Source organism: Acanthaster planci, linkage group LG01 (assembly GCF_054643075.1).
Source record: "Acanthaster planci isolate LZ-2023a linkage group LG01, COTS_SCS, whole genome shotgun sequence".
NCBI lineage: Eukaryota > Metazoa > Echinodermata > Asteroidea > Valvatida > Acanthasteridae > Acanthaster > Acanthaster planci.
The window spans coordinates 8055524-8071984 of NC_141777.1; the positions used below are offsets into that span (position 1 = coordinate 8055524).

The 16461-nt window shown below is 42.8% G+C and overlaps 1 protein-coding gene across 2 annotated transcripts in view; it reads right to left on the bottom strand.

Moving 5' to 3' along the window:
- Nucleotides 1-16461, bottom strand: part of LOC110979254 (bestrophin-2a-like) — a 58651-nt gene that overhangs the window by 16862 nt on the left and 25328 nt on the right. For both annotated transcript variants that reach the window (XM_022234880.2, XM_022234881.2), the window contains exon 2: nt 4193-4434. In XM_022234880.2, the coding sequence (XP_022090572.2) occupies nt 4193-4434 (242 nt within the window). The remainder of the gene's footprint in view (nt 1-4192; nt 4435-16461) is intronic.

Consider the following 16461-nt stretch of genomic DNA (forward strand, 5'->3'; position numbering starts at 1 on the left):
CAGAGACCAACACAACAAAATATGGTTAAAGGTCAGTTAATCACTTATCGAAGGCTAATCAGTGTTTTTTCGACCTGATAAAAACGGATTCATATTAATAAAGAATTTGTTTAGGATGCAACTAGACAAGTTTAAACATCTGGTGTAGAACAAGTCCCTTTTTTTTACCAAGGCTCCTTAGACACTACAAAGTTACGGGCAGATTTCTCTCCATCCCTGCAATCAATGACTATGCCGTGCTGACGTTAAACCATTTGATTGGAACCGTTTTATACGAGCAGTTGTTCAACATTATTTTTGAATTGGAAGGCACAAATACCAGCTGTGCCACTGAAGAGCATCATTTTGGGATTCCCAAAATTATAAGATTAATCCCAAACATTTTTTTCACATGAGTGGCCTCATCACAAGGACTAAGTGAGATGCCGGAGTAATAGCTTTTCAAATAGCTATACAAATCTCGAGATCAATACCGGATTCATAGGGAGATGGTTAACATTTCAGGCCTATTTTGGCGATATGCAAAATCCAGATTTATTCAGGTTGGATAGCAGACAGTATGGCGCTTTCGACTGCAATACACTATTCAAATACCTACTCGCACCATGAGCCTCAGCGATAACGGACGTGCCTGCACTGCCAGACGGGTCACAATGCTTCTGCCTGTGTACTTACTACCCCTCTTACCCCATCATTCCCATCGAAGTAGCCTCTTGAAGCCTTCCGTGAGCCACAAACGGTCCGGCACAGTGGGGCAGGCTTCGATCGGCCTTATGAATCTAGTTACCCGTCGCACAGAGGCCTTCCATACTAATTGAATCTCTGATTAGCCAATAATGAAATAAAATTGGCCACGCGACTGGGCGGCACTCAGACAGCATGAGAAGCCAGCGAGAGAACGTTGAAGGACTGACGAAGGTCTAAGAAGCTACAATGACAAGCGAAGGGAAGTCTGTTTTCGTATAACATAAAGATTACCAACCTAACGTACAGCCTAAATCATGGATTTGTTCCTGCAAACAACTTCTGAAAACCCACTCGATATCAGGATTCTCATCAAATATCCATCCCATGCCTTCCTGAAAAAATGTGTCCATTTAAATGAGGAATTATTTCTTGTGGTAACGCCCTGAACCTTTGGAGGCTGGCAATACAAAACTCCTCAGTTGAACCAAAAACTCAATTAAAGGAAATTTTAATAACCGAATTAAAGAACTAATAATATTTAATACGCACAGATATTTCTGTTAGAACTTAAAACCTTTACTTAAATTTATTCATTTCATATAAAAATGACCAATACCAGTTCTCCTGATGGAGAAGGGCAAAGTAAATCGGGCCGGATTAAGAACCTGGCCCGTCCATTCATAAAACACTATTATATGTTATTTTAGTTACTGTGCGTAACAGTTGTCTGAAATCGCACCGTGCTATTAAGAACTTCGTTGGGCAGTAAAATCGTTTCGTGATTATAAATTTGCACGGTACCGTTCGAACAATAATATACACGAACCATCTCCATACCCAAGAGAACAACCAAATGAAAAGTCTATGGTATCTTCCGTGTGTCGTCATTTTGTCTGTTTTGTACAGTTTTTGCGTGAGAATAATTGTCCAATTGCGTTAATTGACGACACCTACATACCTCATACATGTCAACTGCACATATGATTTAGACAAGGTACACGTTGCTGAGACCAAAAGACCAAGAAGGCGAGTTTTCGCTCAAAATTGGGTGAGAGAAAGTGATGCAAGCAGTGTCCTCCTTCAGTGTTATAAAGTACCGAAGTGTGACGTCATTTTGAACCAGGAAGTGTCATGCAAAGGAATGAGGTACACGCGTATGTTGGTTCACGCGCTGGTTCTCGAGCTAATGCGTTTTACACACATATAACGCACGTGACGTATTCACGTTGGTACTACAGACCTCTATCATGGGGCAGCCATCTTGCTTTTCTACCATTTGAAGCAGTACAACCAAACTGAGGCTTGATGCCAATGGGTTTACACGGAAAAAGACACACATGGCAGCATCATGGAAAAAGTCTCCAGCAAGATGCGTGCTTTAACATAATAAGCTGCGAGTGCAGCATATACAACGTTATCCTATACGTCCTTCCTTATGGGTGGGGCGGGCTTGATGCCCCTATGCACCCAATGTATTAAGCATAAGCATGAGTGTGACAATTAGCGATAATGAAATTTTCAAAAGCCCTCTTGGTGGCATATTTTGGGAGGTTAGCATGGCTGGACAGTCAGCGTGGCAATTTCTAAAAAATATATTTAAATGAACAAAAAACATCCCCACGACGTGCAAAAGTAATGTTGAAGAGGATGACAAACTATCGGTGATAATTTATTTATGGGGACTTACAACAGCTTCTCCTCCGATGGCTAATGGAAGACAGCGCCCCCTTTTAATGCCATCCCCATCCCTAATGCTGCATAATTCAATATAATACGGGCGCGCCAAGGATTTACGCATAGGTGAGGGTACCCCCTTTGTAATTTTCCACTGTGACCAACAAAGCCGGCTGTGAAAAGCATGTGTGTAGTGACGGTCATGGCACCACTCCATTCCCCTAGCTTATCAAATTTTACGGCCTCATATTTCAGCGCTTGATTTCATTACGGCGGGGATAAAATATTTATTCAAACACCGTGGTTGATGTAAAAGGGCCACCTGAAACGGTGTTCCATGGAATCCCTGAGGAGGATCTCCAGGACGGGGCAGACGAGACTGACCGGACGACAGCTCGGTCCGTGGTACCCGCGAGAGCAAGCAGTCTCCAGATAATACAACTGTCCGCCAGTGCCAAGCGATCCAAGTACGCAACTCTCTGTTATACACTGACCGCCATACAGGCAGCCATAGTTTGGTGGGAGCTCTCCCTCAGTTGGCAACAGCTTTTTTCCTTATAAATACGAATTTTGCTCTTCTTTCTCATTGAAAGAAATGTGTGTGTATATTCAAAGAGATGTGTACTCATCGTATTTATCGCAGAGTCGACGTGTGAGGTTTCTTTTTAAAACTCTGTTTTCTTTTTCCAATGACGCGCCCGGTGGGTTGGGTAAAAAACTACGACTGTAGCGTAGCCAAAGATAGGTACATAGCTCTACATTTGAAATCACAGGCCTACCGCTAGAGGGCGCTCTGCCCTGGGTATGCCCACTTTGTGCCATGAACCTGGTACTGTCCTTCGACTCTTGTTTAACTTGATAGTCTGCTTCATCTTTTCTGGAGACCTTGGGCACGCTATAATCAGCTTTTGAAGGTTCTGCGTTGAATTCTAAGCTTAGGAGCTAGTCTGGGCGCATCATGTTCTATCAAGCTGCTTAGACTTACTTTGCCCAGGCCACAACAGAACCCTTTGCTTCAGAGAGCTACGTCTCTATTTGCTAATTGAGTTGGCTTCATCAGGGATAGGAGGCACTGTTTATCTGATTTATATTCCATCTGTTCAGTTTAAAACAGGCATTATGAAAGTTATTTGAGTCTGAAATAGCGAACTTTTATACCAAATGAGGAATCAATGCCCTGCAACAGAGAATGACTAATTGATTGACAAATTGACGGAAGTCTGTTTAAAAACAAAATCCAGGACACGTCATAGACGAACTTCAAACTATCTGCAAGTTTTTCCCGCGCTGTGAATCAGCAAATTAAGCATGCGCTTATCCTCTGTGCGTTAAGACTCGTGCACACCGTGACATAAACCTGCCTAAACAGGCAAGTCATGGACAACACATTCTAGGCTCTGTGCTAAATTATTCTGGGACAGAATAATACGTTATTTAACACAATTTGACAACCAAGCAGCCAACAGAATGGAAAATGTAAGTGCTATGGCACTTTGGAGATTAGGCCAGGCCAAAGATAATACTACTAGTGTATATATACAGATATATGTAATATTCGGTATATCTTAAAATCAATTTTGGCCATGTGTATTACTTCAGATTAAAGGATTAGGGTTTGGTTTACGGAGCTATAGCGATGGGTCAGGCGGCGTTAGGATTACTCTAAAATTAACTGTGCCATTGCCCCTTGTGGACTCAAAAATACTTGAGAAATTAAAACAGGTTACATTTACCCCATCTATCATTCCCTAACGGAGTCCATACATACATGCACTTATATCCTGATTAGTTTGAAGATAATACCCAATCGGACCCATTGAAGGAAACCTACCTGTCAAACACCACTGTCACGTAGAACCCCAGAACGAAGCTGATAGGGAACACTTTGGTATAATCGTAAGCATAGAAAGCCAATTGCTCGAAGTTACTCTTGGTGATGCCACGGAGCGCAGAGCGATAGAGGATGCTGACCAAGCCGTAGAAGAGGAGGAACACGAGCATCTCTCGCCATAGAAGCTTGTACACACTGGCCTTCCAGCGGAACAGCAGGCGGGCAAAGCCGTGGATTTTGAACTGTGAAAAAAAATGGGAGAGGAGAACCATTCTAAAGGGCTGTTAAACCGACGACAGGTCGCCCCGTGTCACCATGATTGAGCTCAATCGTGGGCGTGGACATGGGGATGGGGCCCCCCAGTTTTTCACCAGAGGGGCCTTTGGTATTCCCCCAAATGTTATGATGGCTTGGAACAAAAATGCGGATCTTAAGGAGATTTTTGAATCTATAGGCGTGCTAGACGAATTAAATAATACTTTCTTAGAACAAACGGTGCAACAACTTATATACACCATTTGGGGGCGAGGTTACTACATGCAAGCGAGCATGAATACATAAGATGCACAAAATCTGCACCGTGGACGACGTCCCAAGGCTCAATGTGGTGTCTAACCACATGCGGCTGGGCAATTTCGAATTTTGGTAATACCCTACTTCTAAAGGTGTGGCTTTTAATTGAGGATGCCTGACGGGTAGAAGAGGAAATAATCGTGTGAAATATATGACGTCATTGCAAACGATCTGTGGCTAAAAGAACACTTTACAGCACGTAAGAACACTTTACATCCGTAATTATAAATAGAAACTCATTTGGTCGTGAAGATGGTCAGTCAGAACATCCATGGAAACACAATTCACCTTCGGGGTTAAAGAACTTCAGAGCAAATGGTCATTTCGATCGCCAGGATCTTCTTCAAGCAGGAGACTGCATTGACATTTTTTCTCAAGGCGGTGCGAATCAGTCTCAGAGCGTACTTCAAGAGCCCTGAATAATAGTAAGATTATTATGTATCTGCACGTGGCGAAATTAAGTTATGCAGGCTGCGAGCTCTCGAGGCTTTTACCGCCGACGCCGATAGTTCCCTTTCCCGCCCAAACCGCGGCCTTATGCGGTGAGGTGGGTGTGGATCGAATTCCAGTCCATCGAAGAAAGCAGAGGAGAAAGGAAAGCAAGTGTGTTTGCACATTACTACGAGGTATCTGCAGAGGACGATATGCGGGATATTTCGTGATTTCATACAGTATGGTTGCTCGGGTTCAAGAATGACATCTAGCTCTATACAACCTCTATCATTTTGTGGGTCAACTTGCCTTCTTTATTCACTATAAACGGAAAAGCAATCAAACCATAGCCCATTTTTTATCCTGAAGTTGAGGACAGGCGTTTCGTGTAACCAGGTCGATCTTCACAGATACGAAGCAACGGGATGCAACAAAATACGTGTATGTAGGCCTAATTGGGTATTCGGTAAAGGGGAATTGGGCTCAGTTTGATAATGATCACAAATCTCTTTTCTGAGCAGTTTTGCTCTCTCTCTCAAATATGAGAGCCTGTACAGTGGATACATGAACCGTGGCATGGTAAATGCCTATATATCAAGCAAAAAATGTATTTGAAAATCGAATGAACGTTATCATGCGCTTCAGGCGCTGACATATGCAACGTGACATTCGTTTAGCAGAATGGGTTTATTACTATTTTACCAACACGACGAGGCACTTTGGGTTTCAAGAATCTGAACAAGTTCAGCACAAATCACATGAACCGTGCTCTCTGGATCGACCGAAGCTTCCATCAAAATATGGCAGCAGGCCCTGGCAAATAGCAGAGTAGTGCTCTGCATGTTAGAAACAACTGTCACGTGCCATGCGCGCTCGCACGTCTTAGTATGTTGTCGTACCTGCAGTATCGAGTACCGTGGATTCCTTCAAGGAAGTGGGAATTCAAGTGGATTATCATTTCATCTCCAACAGATGTATCGGCGGATTCCCCGCATTAGTTCACGGCGAGCTAGCCAGTGCAAAAGTCATAGCTTAACCTTTCGGTTGGCGTACCACGGCAACAATATGTTGTTATATATCGCTCATGTATACAATGTGCAATTTGTGCACGGTGCAACGCATATCAACATTTTTTATATGCAGCCTTCAAAATGACATCAGTTCGGCAAAAGTAGCTTTCAGGTTTCACATTAATTTTTATGCGAGTGAGCTATGAAGAGCCACGGCTACAGAGAACCTCTGGCGTTCCATGCATGTATTCTCTAACATTAGAGTTTATGACTAGGCAGGCCTTATACGTAAATTCTGAGCTTCACTAACGGCAAAAATATGCGGTGTTTGCTGGGTCTGGGGGAGTCTGTTTTTCTCATCTGTTTATGAATACAGCCATCACGGTTCGCCTCAACCGGGAATCACCACACAGCTGGCTGGGGACGCCATGTGCCAAAGCGGCCGCAGCCTGTTTTCCACAGACCTCTGTTGTAAATTCTGGCGGCAGCCATGGTTTGAGCACAGCCTAACTGACTGGAAATATTTCAATTCAGGTTGTCGACAGTAATTCTACCACAGGATATGCGGGTAGACCCCCTGATAAGTGATTAGGATGTCGATACTTCGAGGTAATTACAGAGGGTTGATTTCCAGGAATGAAACGCGTGTAACCGTACATCCCAATGGCAAGTGACTCTTCAGCAGGGAGATAAAATGATGACGTTGTCTTTATAGGCCATTCAGAGAGGGAACTTACAGTGATGTTTAAAGACTAAACAGACATTCTGCATTCCAACAATAGGATTCCTTCCAAGCTTTATTTCCAGGACAGCCATTTCATATCGTTCTGCCTGATTCCATTTAAATACATACTCCTTCGGAAACTGCCCGACTGTTCTGTGATTAGTACAAGGCTCGTCTCGTTTTCAAAAAGTGTCTTCATTTGGGCCACAACGTTTCATTTAATGACTCTATGACCATAATTTAGAACATTCCATAACAACGCGGCAATCTTAACCGCCACATTGTATGTGCTTTTACTACACTATCTTAGTTTCAGTCAATCTTCATATACATTTCGAGGAAACAACGCGCTTGCATGCAGCGGTCGCCTCGCTTTCGATTCAGGATGGCCCAGTAGCGAATAGGGTAACGATAATCGGAATTTCCTCTTTGAGTGTGTGCTAGGATCTTTTCGTTTTGTTCACATGCCGTTTAGTTCAGAGTGCAGAGTAAACGGCTGTCATTCCCTGGTATTCCGCATGCAAGAGGGGGCAATACAGATTGGCTGTACACGGCACTCGTCCATCGACGCCGTGGATTTTGTGCACCACGCTGCAGACCACATGCCGTAGCTAGTTGGTGGGAAAATAAATGACCAGGACTCCAGGAAAACAGCTGCTGTGGGGGAAATGAGACCACTGGCAGCGGGCCACTTTACCCATGCACTTGAAAACACATTACCATCAGAAATCCCCCATTACAGCTCCCATCGAACGCCTCTTAGCATACATTATCGTCCAAACATCACGGCACGCAAACATGAGCGATGTAATCGCAGTTTATTGGAGGCGGACTTTGGGCTGTCTGCTTAATTTCATGTGATGTCTTTTCACCCACAAAGGCTTGGTAACTACTAATTTAATTTGCAAAATAAAACAAAATGGTCTGTCTTTGTTTTATGCAACGGGCAGGGAGTTTTGTGGCTTTCATTGGTATAGGAACCGGAGCTGCATAAATATCTGTTGAATAAAATCCCGTGGATTTCGTTTAGAATATCCAAAAGTAGACATTGACGGTAGCTACTTTTCTTTCCATTAGTATCAAAGCAATTTGGAAACAACTGTGAATAGTATCAAAAAGAAAAGTATGCTCCTTAATATTAAGTCGCGACCCAACTTTACTGGAGCTGTATACAGAGAGTGCACCAGCTTCAGAGTTTGGAAACAAAATGGCTGCACATCGTACAGCGTGCGGCTATTGTACACCAACTGTCCGTGTGCACTGGTGCATACACCTGCCAGTTTGTTTCAAACAATGATGGCATTTATGTCGCAACTCTGTATGTAAACAGTTATGGGCAGGTACAGTCAAAGCTGTTTATGGAGGGGTTTGCGACAAGAGTGTTTAAATTATTGGAACCAAAATAGTGGCTTATGCGTCACTGCATAAGGACAGCACACAATAGCTGCATTCTGCATAATGAACAGCCATTTTGGTTCCAAAGTCTGAAGTTGGCACTGCTCTCTCTTTAAATGCTGTACACAGCTCTCTATATAAACAGCTCTGTTCTTACACATGGGAGGGCGACCTCTGTTGATTACCATGGAACATTCTCATTGGGTTCCAGCACTTTCGGAAACAAACATTTTGTACAGGTTGCTTCAACAAAAAAGTTTTACCAGAGATGCAGTTCCCCTGGCTTCGTTTCATACCAATATTTCAATTTTTGAAATTAGTGCAAAGGCCTGATTAAAGTTTCCAATATCGTTTTGGGGCATTAAAATGATTGGTTCATTCGCAGAACATCAATTTATTATTGACTGGTGTGTAGAATAATCCGTACGTGTTCCAGACATTCGACGGTAGTTTTCAAAAATACCATCATTCAGGTAGGCACAGGCGAGTGCACAGACGAATAAAAATACTCGAAAATACAGCTCACCTGTCACGAAAGGAAATAAATCGAGGTGGAAAAAAAATCATCCTCGACGCCCCTGAACCTGCGTGGGAATTCAAAGCGCGTTGGTTTCTTCCGCGCAATGTGTTGCCCTGATTTTTTTTAGCCAGGATTGGCAGGGGCCCGCGGCGGATTCCTGCATAATGCGAAGCAAAGCGGAGGCCGTGGGTTCAGATTCAGGGAGACAAATTACAGCTTGTACCAAGGGACAAAAAGAGGAAAAGAAAAGAAAAGAAAAGAAAAAAATCTTCTGTGCCCGAGGATTCCTCACTGTACATTGCGCGTGGGTTATTTTTGCTTTGTACCCTGGAGGCATGGACTTAGTATGGCCAGTAACACCTAGAGACAGCAATTTTTTTCCCGAAGCTCATCTCATCGATAATGAAATCGTATCTGCCTGTTTGCTTGTTTGTGTACCGTTTCCTTGTTTGCTTCTTTCTGAAATTTTGCTTAACGTCTCTTAATCCTTACTCTCGAACAGAAAATTTGGGAAAGTACTGCTTGGTTGGGTATTACCACAGAAAATATATCGCCCTAGCACAATTTGAACTCCATTCGCGCTACTTAATCTCCAAAACCAAATGCAAAAGAATGTTAGACTTCAAAGTATATCAGGTAAAACAGTTTCAAAGGTCTTTGGTATTAATCCCGACTTTTTCTAAGGCAAAGAGCTTTCGGACGTTATATCTGGTCTCTCCATCTTTCTTTCAAAAGGAAAATAGCTCCTCCCCGCTATAGCTAGCTAACAAAACAGTGTTGTCTTGGTCATAATTATCTTTCGGAGGAGAAATGTTTCGAGAATAGACCTACCCGAGTTGAGCATGTTCAAAAACAGACAGCTAGAGATGGTCTCAGAAAACAGTCACTTAGTGAGGCTTGTGTTAACTTTTACCAAGAAAGGTGACCCCGCCGATGTGCATTTTGCACCTTCAAAATAGATAAACACTTCTTTAAATAAAATTTTGATCACTTCGTAATTAAAATCAGAGCATGTACAACGAATGCTTAATACGGTCAAAGGCATAGTCCTGTACTCACAGACCATCTAGTACCTCCATGTCCTAAACAATCTTGAAGGAGCTTGAAAATATTTGTCAGTATTTATTACTGCCGGTATTTCCGTTACACTTTAGATTTGACGTCGACGGTAAATGTGTTGCCATGGACACGTCATGTCGCGCGCATTATGTGGGCTTATATTTTGCTCCCCCACCCATTCCCGCGTGTTGACGACAGCGATTGTGTAGGCGGTCGCTTCCGCTTGACGATGACCTTTTTAGCAGTTCAAATGTTGCCGGATTATCAACATTAGTGTGTTTATTTAAAGCCATCTTGCACGATGAAAGGTAAATCATGTTGCGGAGATTCAGAATGTAAAAAAAAAGAGATTCAAGGTGTTGAAAAAGATAAGAGGTTTGGGAAAAGGGATGAAACATTTGCAGCTGGCAAACAGCCCATTTAAAAATTAATTTTCCTAACAGTAGAGATGACTTAAGAGTTTTGTCACTTTACTGTGGATCATTACCAAACAAAACATGTATTAAATTTAAATTTAAGATTTCAGGCCAGTTGGATTCCTTTTTGGTTAAGTATTTCCTATCAGTGTAATATTCAATAGGCCATGCATCTGTGCATGTGGGCAGCGCAACATTTCAACTACACGACGCTTGAAGACCAACAATAAATTGATCATTTATTTATCGCATGTGTGAAATACAACGTATATTCATGTATAATGTGTCCCACATACAACGTGTTATTCTTATGAGTCACATAAGTCATTAAAACGACGAGGTATAAAAAGCGCTTTCAATTTTCAAGTTACACTTTATTATCAGAAATGCAACCTGGCATCAAGAAGTTCTTTCAATGTACTTTCTGTTAAATTAATCCTTATTTCAAAAATCTGATATACGAAGTGCGAATCAACTACTGCACCAAATCACATTTTGTTGTGGCATTTCTTTATCCTTTTAGCAGAAGAACAAATATACGGGGGTACGAATGTTATGAAGACTCTGTTATCTCTTTTTCATTGACTCAACAATGACAATCGGGACATTCGAGCAACCTTCGGATCGGTACTGAGTCGGAGTTGGAACGCCTTTCCGGAGAGGTTCAACCTCTGGTAAGTCGATCAAAAAGAGACCGAGTATGGTTTGCATTGCTACAATCTGCAGTGAGAGTGGATGTAAGTGATGTGCTGCCGTGGAAGCACGCAGGGAATGACAAGAGGTAACCAACGTATGCATGCCAAACGTTTTAACGAAATGTACTCACTCAAGGAACGTTTTTAAGGTGCGGTGTGGTGTGAAATACCGGACCCACTGAAATATGGTCCCGTCGACACAACTGCGTTTGTCTGGGTGCACAGAGCAATGCCCTCTCGCAGACGAGCACGGTAATACGGACAAAGTACATATGAGACACAAGTTTTACACACTTCTGAATTTTAGGTACGGTTTAGACTCTGTGCACAAGTGCGCCCTCAACTTTAAAATTACAAACGGCACCGGTACCTTAGAAAAATTATTTTGTACGCTGTTGACACTCAAGTTACATGGAAGCACGTGAACCAGAGAGGTGCTCTCGATGTGCTAGCGCTATTAGCTACGCTGCAAAGACCAAAGATGTTCCAGGAAATAGCCAACATGTGAGAAATATGCAATCCTATACACGCACGAACCAGAAAGGTGTCCTCGAAGTGCTCCAACTATGGTACGCTACAAAGACCAAAAGTGTCCTCGGAAATAGCCAACATTCGTGAAATTTGCCACCCTACATACGCGAACCAGAAGTGTCCTCGATGTGCTGGCACTAAGCTTAGGTACACTGCGAAGACCAAAGGTGCCCAAAGAAAATATGCGATTCTACACACGTTTCCGAGCACACGTTTAGGTGTTCTCATGGGACATACATTGGTTTCTGCCGTCACAGTGAGACGCTTACCTTTGCAGCCTCAATCACAAATAACAGCGTTCTGTAAGTGTGAAGTGATCACCTGCTCGCATTTACGAGCAACAAAACTTGATTTACCACAAACAAATTATGGTGTGAAAACGTTTTACACCGTCGAATCGCCGATTATCCTTAGCGGTACTGCCATTCTCTAAATCTTTCATGCACCAATAATGTTTCCGCAATATTCGTACACTTTCAACATTATCCATATCTAAAACGCACGTGGGCCGGATTATCTAGTAGGTATAGTAGGCACTTTGCCTAGGGGCTGCGAGATATTTAGGGGCCTAAAGAAAATTGAGGGCCTACGAAAATGTATTGTAAAACACACACCTCCCACACATAGTGAAGTTGTGAAAGGTTCTAGCGTCTCCTCTGAAATTTCAGTTTACGGATATCTTTGAAATATAGCGGTAACTACACAGCTTCGTAAAGCTTGGTACAAACAAGAAAATGCAACGCTCCCTTGCTTACCAGTGCCATGAGATTGATGTTGGTATAGGCCTACCTGAGAGCAGAGTTGGGCCTGTGGAAGACAAGACCATGGAGGATGGAATTCCTTCCTCCATGACTAGACTTAGTGTTACAAACCTGTGGAACACATCGCCACCCTGGGACATATGCGCATTTTGCGGCTTTCAAGCCGAGCGAATCCTTGGTCCAGGTAACTTTAATGTTTAAATCATCTGTGATTGTGACTGTACAGTTGCGTGATGAAAGAATGATAGAGCGACCGTTTGCTGATTCCTAACATCTTGTGTGTGAATGGCTCCGGAGTACAATGTCGGTGGTAACTTCAGGCTCTTTTTTCTTATTTGCAATTCGCATCATCAGCTTGTACGAATTGAAACATCAGGGTTATCTAAATAAATCAAGACATTCGATAAATAAACCACAAGTGAGTCGCGGCCGTCGTTAGGGTGTGATCATGAATCATGCAATTCTGGACCGCCCCTTTAGCTGCCGGAGCCGTTCCAGCCGGCTCATGTATCTTCATAAATTGTGGTTTCATCTTCGTTTCTGCTGATTATTTCTAAACAACCCCGCGGCGGTTGATGCAAGTGTACAGACGGTCGACGAAAATGCATGTCTATCTAGCCACAAAACGGGGAATAGCACAAGGCACATGCAATCATTGGACATTGGACTTCGGTCACAAATACCAAGGGCTTGGCTTCTCTATATGGTTTGTCTCATTTTAGTCACCTTTTTGTACGGCATCGTTAGTTCCATTCCACCGTACCGTCTACATGACATAGAATAAAGGGATAGTCGCTATGATGCTATGGAACAGAGAGCGCGTGTGTTGTGACTTAGCGAAAGAGTCAGTACAAACAGATAAGGTCGTGAAATCCGCGCTTTTGTACAACCCAACACGTGGGGCCTGTGATGCACGACTGCAAGATTAAGCGCTGGCACATTGCTATAATGAAATGACTCCAGGAAGCTTCAAATCAAAAGCATACCAAGTGAATTGGGAGAAAGCATTTTTTTTCAATCAGAAAAAGAAAGAGTTAGTTTTCGAGAAATCGACTCGTACAAGAACCTCTACGAGCGAGGCTTGTCAATATTTACATTTTTAGTTTTCAGAATGAGCTTAGCTTGTTAAGCTATAAATTGCTTTGTAATGGAAAGAATACCCAAATTAAACAATTACAAACTGATACACGCACAGTCCGAACTTCATGTTGTTAGCAATTAGACGTGGAAAGAGTTCAAGTCAACCCTGCAAATAGCAACTGAAGTTAAGTCAGAATACTTTTGTACTATATGTAGGCCTATACACTTCTGTGTATGGAAAACCACACGAGAACTGCAGTTGGAGGCAATTCGTTGTTGAAATTTGTTCACTTTCAAGGATTTCTTCAAAAAGATGAAAATGCTCTGCTCGTTGCTCGTGTAACGATCGTGCTGTGCAGAAGTGCTTCAATATTTCGAATTTTAGCCTTTAAGTTCACCAATGCCAATTCTTTGAGGGCGACTGACACTGATGCATCTGTTTCTGTGTCAAGTGACAGTGTCCCAAGAAAGTGCATGAAAACTGGGACGACTGTCATTTGTTCCCGTCACACTGCCTCGTAGGCATGCCCCAAAGGCATCGATTGTCGTCCTTGCTGTTGCCCAGCCGCTTTTATGGGTCGTGTTTGGGTGGTTCAGGTCGGTCGGTCTACTTTCGGCTCGCTCGCCGGAGGTTGGAAAAGGACAGCAGAGAATGAAAGCCTGCTAAAACAGTATTGTGGAATCCATCCACGACGGTACCACTGACCCTTATTCAATCATCACACGGTCGTTGTTTATTCACCTGACCAAATTCTGGCTATTCCATTCATGCAGGATGCAAAAACTGGCTCTGCAATCCCCAAGAGGATGGAATTATGAAACAATTATCCACTCCTCCTTGGTATCACGCTGTGCAGTTGACGTTGGCATGAACAAGCGATAGAATGAACTTATCATAAACAAACGTAACAGCAAATCCTTTGACTTGACTTCTAGCTCTTGAATAAAAAACATCTCATCTGAAAGCTTATGAAAGTCCAATATTTCCAAACAACGTTCTTCTGTAACAGAATGAAACACTTATTACTGCATAGGACATGATAAACTCCTGGATCTATAAAACCATTGTAAACTGAGCCTCGTCGTCATAATTCAGCAAGCGTGCGACCAATTTTTCTCATAACACCATGCCCTCACGATGGTCGCAGCATGCTAATCAGAGAAACGCCAAGCCGTTCATCGGTCGATTCCCCCCCGCGCACTGTTTACGACTTTTTAAAATGTATAAAAGCAACAACCCTGAGAAGTGTAGTACAGAACGTTTCTCACGAAAGTCTTCTGAGAGACCAACTCTCGCTTTTAACGATAAAAAGAAATGACAATAAAAAATTAAACAGTGAAAAATGTTATGCTCTGATTCAACATAATTACTCTCGTCTAGATATTGTTCCTTCCCCTCCTAAGCAGCTTCTAAGGGACTCCAGCCCCGTCCCTAGACTCCATCTTCTAAATCCCCAGGAAAATAACCACACACAATCGAGCCAGCCGCTTTGCCCCCATCATGTTTTCTTTAACAGAGGCTTAAGTGATGAGCTACCCATCTAGCGTAAAAAAGCCACCGGTTTTGTTATGAGAGACAACCATCTAAATAAACCACAGGCCAAGGGTGTCGGCTATGGGACCTGTCGGGTGTGACTGGCATCCGGGGACCTTTATAATCGTTCCCCGGCCGGCGGCCAGACGGTTCGGTAATGATGAGAGTCGATTGGGAAGGGTGATTACGGGCTGGTTATAGGCGACGGTGGATTCATGATTTGTCTGCCAGCTCTATTTCCGTGACCATTCTGAGGCAAACTTAACATGGTGGAACACTTGAAACATTGTGCATTTATTCACATTCATTATCGTTTTCCCTTCAGAGGGCTACTTGTAAATCATTCATTGCATTACTTTCTATTATTTACGCAAGTCTTGCATATGCGACAGATAGAGATCAATTGATCATCTATACGCAAGACCCCTTTCATCCTGCAGGCTGCCCTGTTGCGACCACGTTACATGTTTGAAATACATCTTTCACCGTTTGCCAAAATACATACCCATAATGTGCACAGATGACATTTGGATGTGTGATGCCGAATTAATTTGTATCCTAGAATCGTATCCTTTCAAGTAGAGGTATGAAAGTCAGCCGAACTTTCCGGTATCATGGGCATCAAAAACAGGCTTGGCGCTGTGTCATACATAATGTGCTTGTAAAAAAACTACAGACTTCAATTCGACGAGAACACGGCACCTCTTAGAAATACCCTCAAACTTGATACTATTGACATAATACCTCAAACGGGTGGTAGAATTGTACAAAACAACTGCCCTCACTCGCTTAAGTTACAGAAAATTCACGGTATGAGCAACATGTTCACTGGGAATATCACCATATACCCTGTGTTTGTATGACTCCCGGAATGTCTACAGATATTACGGAGAAATAACTACTGACACAACTTATTAGTCCCACTGCACGGCTCCCAGCCAACCATGGCATAATTTTTCTGGTCGGTTGGCTACTGATTGTTTGAGCATTGACAGAAGAGAAGGGACAAGCTGGCGTCGAGGGGATATGCAGGCAGTTATCCGAGCGGAACGAGAGCTTATTTCAATAGGCTTGATAACATAATGCCAGAAGATACACACATCAGTGCTGATAAGATTCAGAAGGGACAAATAGACATTTCAATTCAACTTAGTCCATCGAAGACACCCGAGGCTGTTTGCTGTCGATGAATTGTTATTAAACCAGTTGTCAAACAATACATTTCTGATGATGACAATATTGTTCTTTGATGTCGTTTTGATGTTAAATAGCGCATCTATTCTAGCTTCCCTACAAGCACATCCATGGGCCAGACGTTTATTGGACATGCCGTGACAGCAATATTTTTAATTGATTACGAATGCTCCTTGATGAGACTGCCGCGACGAGACTGACGTGACCATTGATAGGCCATCAAATTTATTTCATCACTGTGCCTTACTCACGTATCAAATTCTTCTGCCGCGCCCGGGTCGTAATAATTGTTTATGAGCAACACGTGGAGGTTCATTAATATTTTGCTGCATTGCTTGAAAAACT